The 18,369-nt window shown below is 39.2% G+C and overlaps 1 protein-coding gene across 1 annotated transcript in view; it reads right to left on the bottom strand.

Moving 5' to 3' along the window:
- The window catches only part of OSBPL10 (oxysterol binding protein-like 10), a gene marked incomplete at its 5' end in the record, with an annotated part of 71,762 nt that overhangs the window by 21,095 nt on the left and 32,298 nt on the right, over positions 1 to 18,369 (bottom strand). Inside the window, one exon of the mRNA XM_010009768.1 lies at positions 14,164 to 14,318. Within this exon, the coding sequence (XP_010008070.1) occupies positions 14,164 to 14,318 (155 nt within the window). The remainder of the gene's footprint in view (positions 1 to 14,163; positions 14,319 to 18,369) is intronic.

Genomic DNA, 18,369 nt, shown 5'->3' with positions numbered 1-18,369 from the left:
TCGAGTCACATGGCATTGAGATCAGTGAGCTTCACTGCACACAGCTCCAACTGGGAAATGGTGCTGCTGTTTCCCAAAGGATATCCTGGTGGATCCAGGAGGGGAACAGCAGGGAAGGGGCACATGTATGAGAGAGAGGTAGCATGCTTTCCAGTGAACATACAACAGCTGCTAACCTTAGTTGTTCACAGCATCAGAAAATAAACAAATGACACATTAACAAGTTTGCAGACAAAATCACATATTAAGAATTTCCTTTCTCTCCCCATGATGGCACATTCAGTCAGGGACAGAAATCCTTCTTTCCTTCCTGCTGTATTAGGTTTTTTCATGCCTTTCAAAGAGTTACTAACAAAACAGCAGCTGCCTCTCATTGCTACTCTACAGAATGTGCACAGTGAGGGCAAGCAGCCCTATAACCTACTTAGGTGCTCAGGGAAGTAGTGGTTGTATTTTTTTCAGTGGAAGTGACATGGTTTAGTGGTGGTCTTGGCAGTCCTGGGGTGAAGGTTGGACTTGATCTTAAAGGTCTTTTCCAATCTAGTTGATTCTATGAAAGACGTTCTGCTCGTCAGAGAGGATGAGTACAAATATATAACATTCAGACAGCGTTTAATGATCATCTGCAATAAGGACTGTAATTTTAATTATCTTAAGCTATCACCTATTTTAAGAACACGTGCAAGGGCATCAAAAATCCCACAACTCTACTATTAGAGCTAGCAACATACCAGTGACCTTCAATGCATGTAGAATGACATCAACCATCTGCAGCTTCTCTCACTTTTGCAGCAAATAAGAACTTCACTAGAAGTTTACAATTTATGTCACAGGCACTGCACAGCAGCCATTTTCAGCAAGTAATATCCTTTCTATATTTCCCTCTCTCCTCATTAGCTGTTCTTGGTAATTACTGAATTGTTTTTTAAAGCAGAGAAAATAGACGTTTTTAACTAATGCATATTTCCTTTAAAAAGCCCCAACCAGGTAAGTACAACAAAGGGAGTGTGGACAAACAGCCCTAAAAGACAAAGCTACTGTATCTTTAAAAAATGTCATAAAGGTCCAATCAGGTTTTTAATTCCTCTTTTTTTTTTTCCCCCTCCACAGAAATAGCGTGCAGTTTAGTAATAACCAACGTGTAAGCATTCAGTAGAATGCAAAAGATTATGTGGAGTGATTATCCTTTAATGGCAGCTTTTCTGAATTATCAGACACAGGCATACTTTACTCTCCCCTTCCCCCCAGTATAAATTGCAAAGCTGAACTAAGAAAGCAGTGATTTGCTCCATTCCTGTGTGGTCAGAGCATAATGTAAAAGCTATCGAGCTGTGTGAAGCTCAGCCCTGGACTGAATAGCACAGCTTGGCTGGGGTGCTAACCCTGAGAATCAAATACTGAACCAAGTACAAACAAGCACCAAAAAGAGGCTTATATTTAAAATCATTTTAATCAAAATGAGTTTCCAACACTGGGCTGAAGCACCACTATTTTTCATAAAAATCTGAATGGAAAACCACAGATCCCATGAAGGGATTCACTTCAAAGTTGAAGCACTGAAGAGATGAAAACACATACTAGCAGAGATCTATTTTAAACAGGTCACTTCATTAGGACTGGGATCGATACATTTAGAGAGGTCATCTGCTGGGATATGAAACAGATCTTCTAGTCAGCAGCCTTCATCAGAAAACATGCTGATTCTGTTTTAACAGATGAAACCTGTAAGGGAAAGAAATAGTTTCTGAATGGAACATTCTGCATTTAAAAGAACTGTCTTGAGGAAAAGGACGCTTTGACAAGCCTGGGACAGAATCACAGAGTTAGAAGCTACATTTCTGTAAAAGGATAGCTTTCTATGATGACATGGAGGATGGATCTATGAGGGAAGAGCAGTGGATGTTATCTGCCTTGACTTCAGCAAGGCTTCATCCACCTTCCAAGGGACCAAGGTAAGGTTGATCAAACTACAGTTCCCCAGATGTTCCTTCTTGCCCTTCTTGAAAATAGGAATGACATCTGCTTTCTTTTAGTCTTTGTGAACCTCTCCCAAATATCATGACTCTTTAAAGACAATAGATGGTAGTCCTGCAATAACACTGGCCTCATAGGTGCATCTCATCAGGCCCCATGGAGTTACATGTGTGCAGCTTTAGTGCTGCCTAACCTGTTTCTCCTCTATCAAAGCCTTCCTCCAGACTTCCCCTCTGACCTCAGAAGCCTGGGATTCCTGAAGGATGATGTCAACAGAAAGACTAGGGCAAAGAAGGCACTTTCTCCACTACAGTAATGAGCAGAGGCCGTATTTATCCTGACAGGGGCACACTGAAGACGTGAATAGGCCTCAGAAAGCAATTCTTCATATAATTACACCAAAATATTCTAAGAATTTTCATTAAGGCATTAAAAAGCTTTTATGCAGTATGAAAAGGACCGTAGTCAGGAGCAAAAGGATGAATCTTAGGAGCTTAAAAAAATCTCGATTAAAACACCATCATTAAATAATATTCCAAGAGAAATAGTCCATAAGTGTTTCTAGATGAAAAAAAAAATGCAAGAGATACTAAAAAAGTAACACTATATGAAGCATTTCTGCATTGAGAGAAAGATGGAATAAATTACTTGCAGGGCTTGTTTAGAAGCAACATTAAACAGAATTACCATTTTCAGACTAGGCAAGGATTGCCATATTTTCTGTAGAGTCATGTAATTACAATTAGTTCTACCAGTGCACATAAAAGTCAAAGGCCTCATTCTGATTTTCAGATTCCCTTTGTTAATGATACAGGTTTGCAAGCATCATTTACAGTTGCACTTGTGTAACTTGAGAGCTTGCAAACAGGTTTTCTGTGGGTGTAAGATTAAATATAATTCTGTAAGGTCAGAGAGCTTTAGCACATTTACACAGTTGTGACAAATTGGCTCCAGAAACTTTTCACCAGCCTCAGTACCAAAGTTAGAGTTCTCTTTGTAAAGCAGACAGTAAGAATATCCCAAAAGTAGTAATACATAATGAGCTGTCAGCTTCTTGCACAGCATGTCACTGTATCAGAATCAACAAAACTGCATGAACTTGTGCCACTTGCCTTCTCCCTGGCAGTTGTGTCATGCATGATAGAAAAAACATGCAAGCTTACTGCACCCATCCCTCATCAGCAGTGATCTGAATCTCAAATGTAGCTTGTCCAGTAAGTTGTACTTCCTAAACTCTTTTACATACAGACTAGCATATTAGCATGCTTTTGTGGTTGCTTGTCCCTGGCTGGATGCCAGTTGTCCACCAAAGGCAATCCCCTGCTCAGATGGACAGGAGAGAGAAAACATAATGCAAGGCCTATGGGTTGAGATAAGGAGAAGGAGATCACTTGCCCAGTACTGTCATGGGCAAACCAGACTCAATTTGGGGAAATATAATTTATTACCAATCATGGGTTGAGATAAGGAGAAGGAGATCACTTGCCCAGTACTGTCATGGGCAAAACAGACTCGATTTGGGGAAATATAATTTATTACCAATCAACTCAGAGTAGGATAATCAGAAATGAAACCAACTTTTAAAAACACCTTCCCCCCATCCCTCCCTTCTTTCTGGGCATAACTTCACTCACGATTTCCCTACCTCTTCCCCACAAGCAGCACAGGGGGATTGGGAATCAGGGTTGCAGTCAGTTCATCGCATCACCCCTGCCACTCCTTCCTCCTCACTCTCTGCCCCTGCTCCAGGTGTTGGGTTCACGGAAAACAGTCCACAGAGTTCTCCAGCGTGGGGTCCCTTCCATGGGGTACAGTCCATCAGGAACAGGCTGCTCCAGCGTGGGTCCCCCATGGGGTCACCAGTCCTGCAGCAAACCTGCTCCAGTGTGGGCTCCTCTCTCCATGAGGCCACAGGTCCGGCTGGGAGCCTGCTCCAGTGTGGGCTTCTCGTGGGGTCCCGGGCTTCTCGTGGGGTCCCAGTCTCCTCTGGACATCCCGCTGCTCTGGCATGGGGTCCTTCAGGGCTGCAGGTGGAGATCTGCTCCACATGGACCTCCATGTGCTGCAGGGCACAGCCTGCCTCACCATCCTCTGCACTGTGGGCTGCAGGGAAATCTCTGCTCCAGTGCTTGGAGCACCTTCTCCCCTTCTTCTCTGACCTTGGTGACTGTAGGCTTGTTTCTCTCACGTATTCTCACTCCTCTCTTCCAGCTGCTGATGCACAGGGGTTTTTCCCCCCTTCTTAAATAATTTAAGAGCTGGCTACCACCATTGCTGATGGGCTCAGCCTTGGCCAGCAGCTGATCAGTCTTGGAGCTGGCTGGCATCTGGCCTTGGAGTGTGAGAGAGTGGGGCCAAAGTTTTTACGTAATCCTGGATACATCATTCATCACAGATACGTCAAACTATAGAAACCATTAGTAGAAAATGAAAAATTGTCTACTACGAAGTGTCCAGAAATTAATTTCTTACTAAATTTATTACTTGTGTTTGGTAGTTCAGGTGTCCAGAGAAAATGAAATTCTTCAAACTAGGACTATCAATGATTAAAATATCTCTTTTTTGTATGTGTATGGATAATTTGTATATATAAATAGTGGTTTGTTGGTTTGTTTTTTTTTCATTGAACATGCTAAGCACACTGGATGTTCAGAAAATGTCTCTAGCTAGGGACAACAGCAAGGATCAGTATGTGGCAATGTGAGCAGTCTGTCTATCACACAAGATTAATTGGATACAAGTAACAGCAGCTACCTACTGAACCAAGCAACACCTAGCTCTCTTTAGGCAACCCTTCACTGTGAAGCAAGCAAAGTAAAAATATATCTTCATACTAATACTTCATAAATACAGACAGGCTGACATACAGATGATGCAAGCAAAGAAAATAATCACAAAACATTTATCATAGGTGACAAATAGGTTTACAATCTTTTTCTTTCCCAACAAAACCAACTGACAAGCATCTGGAGGCAAGCACATTATCCAGATATTCACCATCCTGAGAGCTTTACTAATGGTGTTTTGTTAATGTTCTGCAGTAGTATCTCTGGGAACTTCTTCCCATCCTTGAAAAAAAAAAAAAAGCTCAAAAAGGTTCTTCTTCCTACACTGCAGATGTATTTCCATCTGACCTGAGACCGTATTTTGGGGTAAACATAACAATATAGCAGCGATGAGGATCAGATAACGTAAAAGATTTAAGAAGAAATAGGGTTGATTTCTTCTTTAAGGATAGGAAAATATGCATGTAACATGAAACAAAGGGCATCTATGTTTATGCTGCAGTATAGCCTAAGTAAGACTTCAGAAAAAACATTAGAAACTAACCATGAAAATGATTATGTTCAAGAATAAAGAATCAATCCGTGACTTAACATCCTTTTAAACAGAGATCCTCATTTGGGTTACCCACAGCATTGTAGTCCTGTTACATGCCAAATAATGTTTGTTGGACGACTTTTCCCCTACATGTTCATACCTTCTTCCTAAGACAATTCCTCTTGCAAATTTTGATTTTCATATACCTAATGTGGTCAGTCCTGAAAAATCAGCTGAAAAGCAGCTAATTCCCAAGCACAGATCCCACAGGAACAAATTAAGTACCAGCACCAGTCCAGACTTCTTGTGAGCATCTTTCATGAAATGAGGGCTACTGAAGCTCAGCACTGTTTAATCTGAATCCTAAAACACAAGAGAACTTTGCAATATTGCATAAATTCAGTCAGAAATGCGAATAAATATTTTTCATCACTGGTATCATCAGAAATAAACAGCAACACGAGACTACAAAAAGTGCTCAGAGGAAAACCCCATGGAATTGTCCTAAATTGAAGCAAAAAACCTTGAAGGCTAGCATAAATCACAACAGTAAATTTAATGCAAACCTAAACCCCACAAGAAATACAGTATCACATCATAAATAATTTTAACAAAACCTATTCCTAATGCAATAAAGATAACAGTGAAGAACAATTTCCTGAAAGATACTCAGTTTTGGTTTGAGAATCAAATTTTTTAGTAGCAAAATGGCTATAAATACAGCATGTGACACTATCCAAACTAAGTTACTCAGAATTCACAAGCTTGCAAACCACACAGTGCAGCAGGACAGATCTCCATTACTGGCCAGGCAGGACTTAAGAGATTATGAGAACTCTGAAAGTCACGTGCTTGTAACTCTTGGAGAGCTAAAGACAAAAGACTGCACTAAGCTGCAGGTTGGTAAGGAAGACTAACATGGAGGAAAGTACAGCATAAGGCCATACTCTCTAGAGCCTGTATTAAAAGGGATCATCTCTAGAATGAGATCCTTGAGAAGAAACCTGAAGAACTAGAAACAACTTGCCCCATACTCCCACGAAGAAGGGAAAGTCAAGCACTTCTTGGTAAGGGACCCAGCAGGCAATTTTAGTTGATAAGGTAAGGCATCATACTCAAACAACCCTTTGCTCCCATGGATAAAGTCCTCGGAGAAACTGCAACAGTTTGTGCAGAGAGGTTGTAGGACCTCCACTGTTGGAGGTGTTCAAGACTTAACTGGACATGACCCTCAGCATGCTGACCTGAGCAGCTCTGCTTTGAGCAGTGTTGACCTGCAGGACCTCCAAAGGTTCCTTCCAACCCGGAGTACTCTGTAATTCCATAATGATTCAGCTTGCAAAGCCTAGTAACTGTGAAGTTAGGATGTAACAGAACCTGAATCATTCAGCCAGCTGTAATTCTCTTCTCTTTTATGACACTTTGTATGCTAGCTAAGCAAATTTATGGCAGAAACATGTTATGATGTTAGTCAATAACACAACATTCACATGCACAAAGAGGGCACAAAATGATGGACAACTACAAATTCAACCTTTACAATCATCTGGTCTTGCAATACTAATCTATATGTAAATTGAGTTCTTGCAGTGCTATTTCTTGTATGCAACATCACATGCCAGCATACTTGTAAGAGGAAAGAAACAGTAAAAACATGTAAATACACGCAATATTAACAACCTTTCCTCAAGTCAACATGCTTATTCAACCATTCTGACTTTTCCTGCAATTTCTTGATCCATCCACTATGCACATTCTTATTGCTGTCACAAACACACACAAAATTTTCTTCCAAAAGACAAATAAACCATTACAAACCATACCAGGCAAACATTCAATGTATATGTGAAACTAATTGAGCCTAGATGATTGTTACCTTTTATACTGACAACTTCTTGAAGTCAGTGGAATTTTCTGCTTGAAAAGCTTCTAAGATTTGTTTTCAGCCTAATGATTCACCTGGTCCACCTCAGACTGCAAAGACGACTGTCCTGTCTCTCTACACTACTACAATGTAGAAGAGTCCTACCTTTTACGTCTTCTCCTTCGAACTGCTCTTCTGAGACAAAGTTTTACAACAAAACACTTTCATCCCAGCTGTTTCCACACACAGGGCTTTTCAAATAAAGAACTCACCATCACAAGCAGAAAAGCCTATTTTTTTTCTAGCAAGAGCAGGTGGAAGAGCTGAAGCCGGTTTGGGTGCTGCCTCGCTAAGAAAGATGAAGCAATTCCAACCCGAGACAAACACTTACTGTATAAACGTTCAGCCCAACGTACTAAAATCTAGCTAAGATATTGACAGTCTTAATGAGATGGGTAAATGGGCAGTATTGCCAAACCCATACATAAACATACTAAGAAATAAAACTGGCAGCACAAAGCAAATCAGCTGGCACACAACCAATCAATTAGTGCACAATCCTGAAATAAAATTAACATTGGCTCCAGAGTTCATTTTGCAGAGGGCACAGGTTTTATAATGAACAGAGTAAGAAATTGATCCATTTTAACTCAATTTTTAAGCCGTACTGCATGGGAACCTGAGTTCTTTATATTCCAATGATTAGCTTTGACCAATTTTCACTAGTAATTATGGAATGCCACATGAACCAGAGCCTCATGATTATTCAAACTGGATGCAAATTTGGTATCAAAGCTTCATATTTTTATTTTAAGAGGAATATTATTCTCATATATTATACGGATAGCAGCTGGAACATGCATTTTGGAGGTGGAAGTGAATCAACAAAATGCAATGGCTTTGGTTGGAGCTAAATTATTATTAATTATTTGCATAAACAGTTTCACTGGAGATCATTTGCTGACACAGTAACTGGTCTAGAATGCTAGCATAAAATCAAATCAAAATGAGCTAGATTATCTTAGTCATTGTCAGTGCTGCTGTAGCAGGCTTAGGCTCATTTCATTTTACTTTTAGTGTAATTGTGCATTTAATCCTTAAATATACCTTCCCTTGGTTATCCTTAAATATATCTCCAATTGATTACCTCAGAATTCATTTTTTAGATGGCCTGCTAGTGAATAGATTATCTGGTACCATCTTTGCCTAGAGATTAATTTATCTATCCAAGTCATTACAGGCCATTTACTGTGCTTTTCAGCCCAAAAAGTACTTAATCATGCAGAAGGCAAAAAGCAGAGCACATTCAGAGATCCTGGAATGTCTCTACTAAACAGTGAAAAAGGACTCTCTGTAACACAGCAAATGTTAACTTTCCCATCCTGAGCTGTTCTCTTTCCATTACTGCACCTGCGGCTAGCTCTGTATATTCATGACTGAGCTGATCTTCCAACATCAATGACACAGATTCATGTGAAGTACAAAAAGGAACTAGGAAACCCTAGGAACAATTTACATTAGGAAACAACCCACTTGTTGCTGGGCAAGTCTGCTGGGACACAGATATATAAAGAAAAGGTAATACTGAATTAGAAAATATTTCCTGTATCTAATCTCAATTTCTAAAACTGCAGGAGCACTTTTAAAATTATTTCTGAGCATCACTAACATTCTGTAATAGTTCTAAAGGCTATTACATCCTCTGTAAAGGACAAAGTATCATCATATTAGGATGTATACTAACCTACAGATAGAAAACAACTTCAGCTTGAAAGCGACCAGCACCTGAAGAGACTGGACAAAAACAAATGAACTTTTACAATCAAGAACTAAACAATTCAGCACATCCTGTAAACAGTGCAATTCCTTCTTACAGCTGAAAACATCAAGGTGATCATGAAGGGGATCACGTAGGGGACCGAAATACCTTCAATAACCTGGACTTGATTGCCCTTGCAGTCACTATCACAATTAAAAAGTGGTTTAGCAGTTAGATAATCAGAACTAAAGCCTCAATCCCACTGAGCTAAAACTTCAATCCTATTAAAAAGACACTTCAATATGGAGCATGTGTACAGTTTCTCATGTGCACAAGTGAGGGAAAGTTATAGACAAGAAAGCAGAAAGACTGCATAGATACCAGATCCACAGGATGGAAAGAATCAGCTGTCATCGCATTTTAAGGCATAAAAATCACACCAAAAGAGCTAAATCACAGATGTAGCTCCAGCATGATTTTTCTAATAAATCTTAACTAAACTGTTAGATCAGAAGAAAATGATTCCTTCCCTCCCAGGTCCTGCATAAGAACAGCCTGTTTCCCATTTATATTTAGCTGCCAGGGGCAGCATTTGGCCTGCAGCTACATTTTGTCAGCTGAGGAGGGGAAGTGTGATACCCAAAAAGACAGTTATTTGAACTAGACCAGTAACTCACACATGGAAGTGATTCACACCGTTATTCTGCTTTGGCACCAAGTTTATTAGAATTTAATTCACTATGAGACTCAGTATTTTAAAACTAACCAATTTCAGCATTTTCTGAAAGGAATTTCCTTAAATGAAGGAAGCAGGGTCCCATTTACTGCACACTGGACACAGAACAAGTTCATGTTACAGCTCTGAAGAGTGTACTCTGGCAAATTCAGTATCAGATTTGTCCTGTTCTGCTTAAGGAAAAACCCTAAAAAGAACCTTGAAATTGTAACATAGCTTCTGCCAGAAAGTCAAAAGTGTTTCACTAGGGGATGCACAAAAAATAGTATTTTACATCAATTCACACCAGACAGAGTTCTGTTTAACTCAGCCTTTATCCCTGCTTCCACCTGATGTTTCTGGTGGACAGATCAAAAAAATTCAAAAATGGAAGCTAAAACTTGGAAAGTACGAAAAACTTCAGCCTTTCACTGTCAGGGGTTACTTCTTTCAGTGATGGTAACAGGGATTTAACTTCATGCTGTCCTGTATCACAACCCTAAAAAGCGAACTCAGCTGGGAAGATGAAACAGCAACATCAAGAAAGGACAATCTAAAATAGGTAAGGAACACACAAGAAAATAATCTCTGCCACAAAATCTTGTGTTTTCTGAACAATTTTAAGCAGTATCTCAAAACATATCCCTGAATTTGGAAGCAAGAAATATCCTAACAAAAGCAAGTAAACACCAACACATTATCTAAAGAGAAGGATCTTTAGCTGCTACATTATTTCACCAGGGGAGATCTTTTCATTCCTGAAACCCTGAGTGTGACAGACCAGAACGAAAAGTTTTACTTTAGTTATCTACAGCATCAAAACTCAACTTCTGGCTCATAATATCCCTCAAGAATGCTTAAGTTTTCAAAGAAAATTGTATCAGATGAACCTTTTTATTCCAGAGGAGAATTATAAAGATCCATGCCTCTTCATAAACGAATAAAAAAAAAACATGGCAGAGAAAAAGTCACTGTTTCGTTAATGATGTTGCTTAAAGCATGCTGCAAAAGTGCCTCCATGCTGTGCTGAGAATTAACACAGCTATCATGAAACACATTCAGCTACTTGGTCACGTTGCCAGGAAACTGCTGCCATTGGCAGCCTGCTATATAGAAAAGATTCCTCAGCTGTCATCTTCCCCCCTCACCGAAAATCTCCGCTTTCTTTTTAAAATCACTGCTGATCTATGTACCTAAGATTACCTTTTCCTTATGAGCACATTCTACAATATAAGCAGCTGAGTCAGTTGTTCCTTAAGTGTAGTAATTTAACAGCTTTTTCTGTTTCAGACTAGAGGTCAACTCACAATTTGTTTGGTCAGTACATCTACTATATTATTCTGAGCATTAGCCAGAAAGCTCTCTCCCATTCCTTTGGGGTATAGCTCCTGTCCAAGAGGTAGAGGTTATATCATAAAAAAGTACAGATTTTAAGAATAAAAAGTCAAAGAAGAAATCGGAACTAATGCTGACAGCACTGACAGAGGAACCAGCACTCTCTTCCCATAATGTCTGCAAAAGCAAGGTTCACTTCTTTTGGCAGGTGTATCTTGAAAGCAGAGCCCCATTAATATACTAGTAACTTCTTCACGAAAGAGGATCATGCAGTGCCCAGTTTGGGGTTTTAAGAAGAAAATCATTAAGAGAAATAAGCTTCGTTTGAATGACACTTGTGGATTCCACTTTTCTACATCTAAAAGAAGCTACCAGATAAACAAAAAAATCAGGGCCTTCAGTGTCAAAAATACTTGTCAAACAATGACATCTACACGTGTTTTCTCATTCTCTCCTGTTGCCACCACAGTTATTAACAACAATGTATCTGAACTACAATACAAGTGGTGTGTAATGATCTGCAGTTGCTTTTACATATAATTACACATACTGAGTAATTAGCAGAGTCGGTGCTAATTGAAAATGAACTTGGACACACAAGAGCCAGGATACATTTAAAAATATGCTTAAAAACTGCACAGAGAACTGTTAAAGTGTGAAAGTGTGTGAAGTGAAACACCTTTTATAATTTTGGAGGGTATCCAACATCATCTCCTGGGTAACTACCTGGCTCAGATACCATCCTTAGCAGTGTAACAGTTCTGTTGCTCAGAAGATTGTTCTCTTATTCAAAGCCTGCTCTCTCACCCTCCTTTCTTTAGTCACAACAAGAAGCTCCAGATTCCTGTTCAACACTTTGCTCAGCTTTGGGCAGCTGGGCAGGACCTGTAGCACACTAGAGAAATTTCAACTCCTCTCCCAGAAAAGGATCTGATGACAGCAGCCAAGAGGTGTAGCCTCTGTAACAGGGCATGACAACTTGCTTGATATGAAGATGAAAAAGCACCAACATATGTTGGATGCAACTGTTCACCTCTTACACAGTTCAGATTTTGTGCTTGAGCCTTCCAATAGGGCACTGGTATACTGATCAGAACTATAAAAACTGAAAAATATATGAGCTACATTTAAAAGAACACTTCAGATTGCGAGCCAACAGTATCAATCTCAGACAATAAGCACACAGGGACTCAATGGAAGTGAAGACACAGGTTTGGAGACAGCTTGTGGAAATGAATCCTGATTCAGGCCATTTTCTTGGGACAAAACTGAATTTCTGCTTAATAAACTGTACCATCATAACAAATATTACACACATAAATCCAGCTGCTTCTTGTTGCTCCACCAATCCACAAACTTCCATTTACTGCTTCTGCCAAACCCACCATCTTCAGCTGATCTTTTCATAACTTAAAAATCTTGTTTATTCTCTTCCCTCCCCTACGCTCCCCCCCTTCAGGGTTAGTGCCCCAGGGCCTCCAAACAGGGTGATGATTTCAGGAAGACTGCCCACAAAGCACTGAGGACTCCGTACTACAAACAGTGATATGCTCCCTTGATTATATCCTTCTCTTCAAGGGTACTCCCTTCTCAATAAATCACAAGTTCCACAAGCAAAGCAATGCCTCAAGTCATAAGAGCAACTCAGTGTCTCCCATCAGCAAGCAACGGGAGGAGACTGAACTTTAAAAAAAATTGTCATTTAAAACAAGACATAAATAGCTCCACTCAACTGCAAAATGATACCCTGAGATGAGTTAAATCAGCTGCTGCTCTTCATGTTCTTGCTGCAACAATCCCTTTGGCTTTACCACATGGTCAAGAATACAAACATCTAAAACACCCCAATGAAACAAACTGCAGCGTATCACTGAGTAAGGTGGCAACTCCCCAAACAATAGTCTTAAATAGCCATTTGTCTTAAAAACGCACTATCAGAACTGCAGCTGGCTTATGTGAAAAACAAATTGCACAACTTCCTAATAGGAATTACAGGTAATTTAAATGCTGTGATTAATGGGCACTAGGAACAACAGAATTTGAAATGACTTTCTACAGACAGATCTGGAAGACCAAAGTAACACGTAATACTAAAAAAGAGAAAAGATCAATCTGGTTTACCCTTGGATTTTTTGAACTATAGTCAATTCAAGATACTACGAACGAACTGGAAAAACAAACAGCTTTATTGATGTCCCCAGCCATTACACATTTTGTTAAAGGCAATATAGTTTAATTTAAGCCATTCCAACTGCCAAAGAGCATTCACTAGTAGTAGAAAATGATTTCTTCAGCTCTCTCAAGAACTTCTTCCCAGTTCTCCAGGTCTCACATGTTCCACATGCCCTACAATCTGTGGGATCTCAGAGTGAAGTGTTTTCCTGGTGAGCAGCACTGGTAACCGAAGCACACAGTAGAAGATGGAGAAGTTTGTCATGGTGAGAGACTTTCAGTGCATGAGATGCCTGATACGCAGCTGTGAGCCTCCTCAAAGAGTCGGTGCTTCAGAACTGCCCTTTACCAAGTAAATGCCACAAAAGCACAAATCAACAGGCTGATGTAGGATGATGTGGACAAGTTCTGCCCACAATCACTTAACAGGAAAAGGGGTCAGAAAACAATATGGCTTTACAACTCAAAGAATAGTCAGCGATGCTTAACAGACACCCAAGAGCAAACAGCAACATGGAAGAACAAGTAGCAAGCGGATGTTGTGGTCCTAGTTTCTCCTCTCTTTCTCAAACCAGTGTAAAAAGCAAACAGTTTTTTTTTGCCACCAGAAGATAGAAATGTATACTGACAGTCTGTTAACTGCTTTTACAACTAGGAAAGACATTGCATGCTTGCCATAGTCCGCTGTCCAAAGTACCTCAGAGAAGCAAAGGCACACCGCTATATCGTCAACGTATGTTTCTAGTTTTTAGAGTGCACTTTTGCATGAAACTTGGCATTTTCACAACTAATTTCAAACAAAGAGGACACTATAAAGAAAAAAAAGTATGATAAGTAATTACTAAAAGCATCCATAATCATACATAGAATCAGAGAATCAAGTAGGTTGGAGAAAAGACCTTTAAGATGATCAGGTCCAACCTTTACCCCAGGACTGCCAAGTCCACCACTAGACCATGATGCCTCTAACCAGTGTCAAGTCTCAGGTACAACAGGAATGGCCTAGAGACCTAGCATGCTTACCTCTGTATTTGGCTGTAGTGCCGGTCCATCCTGGGCTGCAGATGGAACTATTGCCCATGTAATGTTGGCACTAGCGGTTGATAAGGAGCTGAGAGCACCATTTTTCAGCTGCTCTGTAGAGTGCGACTTGGGTCCAGACCATCCCAGGATACCTTCTGAAGCAGAAAATAATCCATATCAGTTTACAACAGACAGATTACAGATTACAGATTTCTTCCATTCATCTGATCATCCTACTACCATAAATCAACTCTCATCTCCTCTCTGCTTCCACACACAGTTTTACTTTAGTAACAAAAATACACTAGCATCTGCTATTTCAATTTATCTGTGATAAATATTAAAAAAAAAAAAGTCAATGAAAGAAGATTTTTAAGTGTTACTCCTACCAGCAGATAGAATTACACATAAAGATTATACAACCTGGCACACCTTGGTAATTAAGGCAAGTATTTTCTATCACTATTTTCATAGGTATGAAGTTATCCAAATAAACCCTTCCTTTCTTCTGCCTGAAATCAGGATTTTAAGTTTAGCAGCTGTATTTTATTCCTGTCTGTACTATTAAAAGCTCTTTCTTGATTAAGTGCTAAAATGCTCTCTACTGGTCCCAAGACCACAGTTTAGAAGAGATCTCATTACAAAGATAAACATTAAATATGAACCAAACAGAACTAGACATCAGGACAACCCTTATTTCTGGGAACACCTGATTTCCAGGATGGGCCAGTATTTAAGGATGCCAAGATAGAACAAATGATCTGCAACTGCAAAGTTGTTCCTCCCTTACTGCTCTAAAACATAGTATGAACATTCAAATCAGTAGCCCTGAGCATAGGGCTTAAATTTCAGCTATTAATTACAGGCTGCTACAAAATGCAGAGATATGGATAAGAAAATCACAGCTCTTTAAGTCATTACCATAATTTGTATATGAAAATACAATTAGTGCCAGAGGGAGGATTTCCTTCTCTTATCACTGACAACTTTTTAAGATGGTACAAATCAACACAAAGTACATTAAAGAACATGCAACTTCTCCTCTCTGTACCACCAGGGTTACCTGAGGTTGCCTCCTAATTAAAATGAATGGTTTGATCTGGTGAGGTACCAGATATTAACACTTATGTTATTAAATGGGCCAAAAATCCTATAGCTGACCTCCTACCAAATTCTGAAGATAACTACAGAAAACTCATCTAAAATGGCACTAAGTTATGATGACATGACAAAACTTCAGGTCTACTTAGTGTGATTTTTGTGGCACCACCTTTTGCTGAAGAAAGCATAAGCAAACAGTTAAGTATAAAACGAAAGATCTGAGTAATCAAAAGGGGAAAAAAATCCGTCTTTTTTTTCTTTTCTTTATATGTATATTTCACACAATAACTCAAATTTCCCCTTGCCAAAGGAAGAACATGTCTGTGGTGACTCTGTTGTCAGGCCACAAAATGCAAAGCTTTTTGGGTTTCGATGACTTTAAGGACTATGCCAGTAGATGTTTTAAGTCTTGGTTGTCATTTGAACCATGTCAGAGAAATTGCAACAAAAGGCCATTTTCTTGGATTGGCTCTACACATTGGTCCTACATATCAGGGAGCTAACAACTGCCCCCATTCCAAAAATGGAGTTAAATCCACACATGACATTGGTAAACATGGCAAGGAATTAAGAGCACAGTGGCTGTAGTCATAGTATTTTGCTTGCTCCTCAGGTCAGTAATTTGCTGCTAGGAAACAAAGGATAGTCCCAGATCCCTCAAACCAAGCTTTGATTCAGAACAATCTGAAGATTGTTTTGGCAGATCCAAAATGGACTCTCACTGCATTGGACAAAGGAACATACCATCAGCATGAACAATAAAACTAAATGGGACATTTTCAAATATTGGTTCCTTGGAGGGAATTCACATGTCTGTAAACCATTAAAAACTTTTATTCTTTTTGATGTTAACTAGTACAGATTTCAAGGAGAAAAAAAGAAAAGCCAAGATGTTAAAATAAACTTGTTTCACTTCTAAACAGCCACAGAGAGTTTTAGGGAGCACACCTACGCTTCTCACTCCTTGTTACCTTGCAGTAGCAAATCTCAATCTATTTTTCCATTTCTCCCTGTCAAACAGCAGAATATCGGGTTACTGCTGCTATTTTCCTATTACAGAGAGACTGAAAAAAACACTCAACTGACTTATCTTTATGCCAATCTTTGAAAACAAGTCATCCGACTGTTTCCTTGGGCTATGCATTTTCTCCCTGCACACACAGCCTATTTGGCCTTCACTGTAAACAAGGTTTTTTTTTCATCTAACTTCTGTAAATAAGCACAAGAAAAAGTTCCCACTTAAATAAATACTTTGCTCCAGGGGAAATTCTTAAGTGGGAACATTTACTTCACCATCACTTACATATTTTTAAAACCACTGTACTAGTTTTCCTCTTCAGTACAAACACACAGTAAAAAAGACTATTTATTTCATCTTCCTCCATGCATTTTAGAGACTCTCTTACGGAAATAGAAACTGTTAGAACTAAATGTGCATGGTTTTCCACCTGTCCCAAGGGCAATGCCACCCTCACAAAACAACAAATCTTGTCAGCTTAATCAATTTTTAAACAGATCTTACCAACATATTATGACCTAGCCAACACCAATAGGATGCTCAGAGTTAAGATCCAAAGCATAAAGGACATCTGTTTCCTCAACACCTCTGTATATGAGAAAAATTTGTTTTGTTAAATTATGTCTGTCTGGAACTTGACTACTTTGCAGAAGAGACATGTGCAGTAAAAGGTATTAGTCACATACCACCAAAGCCTAAATAAGTAAAAAGTCAGTTGAAAAAAAAGCCTAGTTTCCAAGTGCCACCTTCAGGGGTCTTTAATCTTACAAATCTGAGATGTCAGCATTCTTGTACCATGCCAGTATAGCATCCCATCCTAATATAGCAGCCTAGTTTTCAGGCAAAAGCAAAGTATGAAGAGAGAACTCAGCAGAAATAACCTGAAAATCAACTAAGATCAAATACAATCTCTATATAGAAAGTGAAAGGACACAACAACGTGGCTCCTTCTTCACTCCCATTAACAGTTGTGCATCCAAAACCTTCTCATCTGCACTAGCAGAAATTACTCTTACCACAAAATAGTACAGGTGGGTGTTCTCTGTCCCATATGAAATCAAACTATTTTATCAGAATTTACTCTCCACAAACTAAGCTGCCATCTATAAACAACCTGATGCACACTAATGGGGTTGCCATCTTTGCCACTTTATGGCACTCAAAATTTTCTATCACTATTTCAATTCCTGGTTTTTTAAAGACTTCAAGAAGAAAAATAAGAAAAAAAACCAACTGAAAACATACAACCTAAACATGTATCTTTGGAGTTGGATAAGAATAGGAAGAAACTGCTGTCACTATTTTGTTTTTAAATCAGTTTTTGCTCTGTTCTCAGTCATAGCCAAAGACAGCTGACAAAGGTAAATTCAATTCTTATTTTGATACATTTCATAGTTCTAAAGAAATTCTCCAGAAAGGCAGTCACAAATGGCAAAAATATTCATAGCTACACAGCTACTTTACTGTTTGCTTTAAGACTACACAAAGCCCCATAGAAAATACCCAAAACCAAGCGTCTTTCCTGCTTCCCCTCAACATCGATTTCCACAGTGATGAACACGCAGCAAACAGATCCACCAAGGCAGAGGAGAATGTTTCTACGTAAGAAAAGTACAGGAACTACACACAACCTATGCTCCTTTCCCTATAGCAATGCTTTAGTTCACAAAATCCCATCTATTTCAGATGATACAATAGGCTGTTTTCCACACAAATGTCCTCCAAAGAAATGTGTTTCCTTTTCACAGGTGCACACAAGAGAAAGGAAATTCTCCCCAATGAGAGGAGATTTTTCAGTTAAGCAGTGTTGATAAATTTTTGTATGATAATTGATGCACGAAATATGCTTAACACCTACCTCAATTCTATACAAAAACTTTTCTGTTTTTATGTCCTCTGGTCTTGTTTTATAGACTAATAAACAAACCTTATGTTTTTTCCTGGCACAATTGTAAGCTAACATCTACTGATAAAACTCTTGCAATATACTCTATATGCTAACTAATATCCCATTAACAATGCGACAGTTGGCCTCAAGGAGACACCAAGATTACATCTAGATTCCTTCTGCTGCCAGGGATGGATGC

This window comes from Nestor notabilis, unplaced genomic scaffold, assembly GCF_000696875.1.
Source record: "Nestor notabilis isolate BGI_N333 unplaced genomic scaffold, ASM69687v1 scaffold1070, whole genome shotgun sequence".
In the NCBI taxonomy this organism is placed as follows: Eukaryota; Metazoa; Chordata; class Aves; order Psittaciformes; family Psittacidae; genus Nestor; species Nestor notabilis.
The sequence above is the reverse complement of the archived record's forward strand: the minus strand, read 5'-3'. Positions and strand labels throughout refer to the sequence as shown.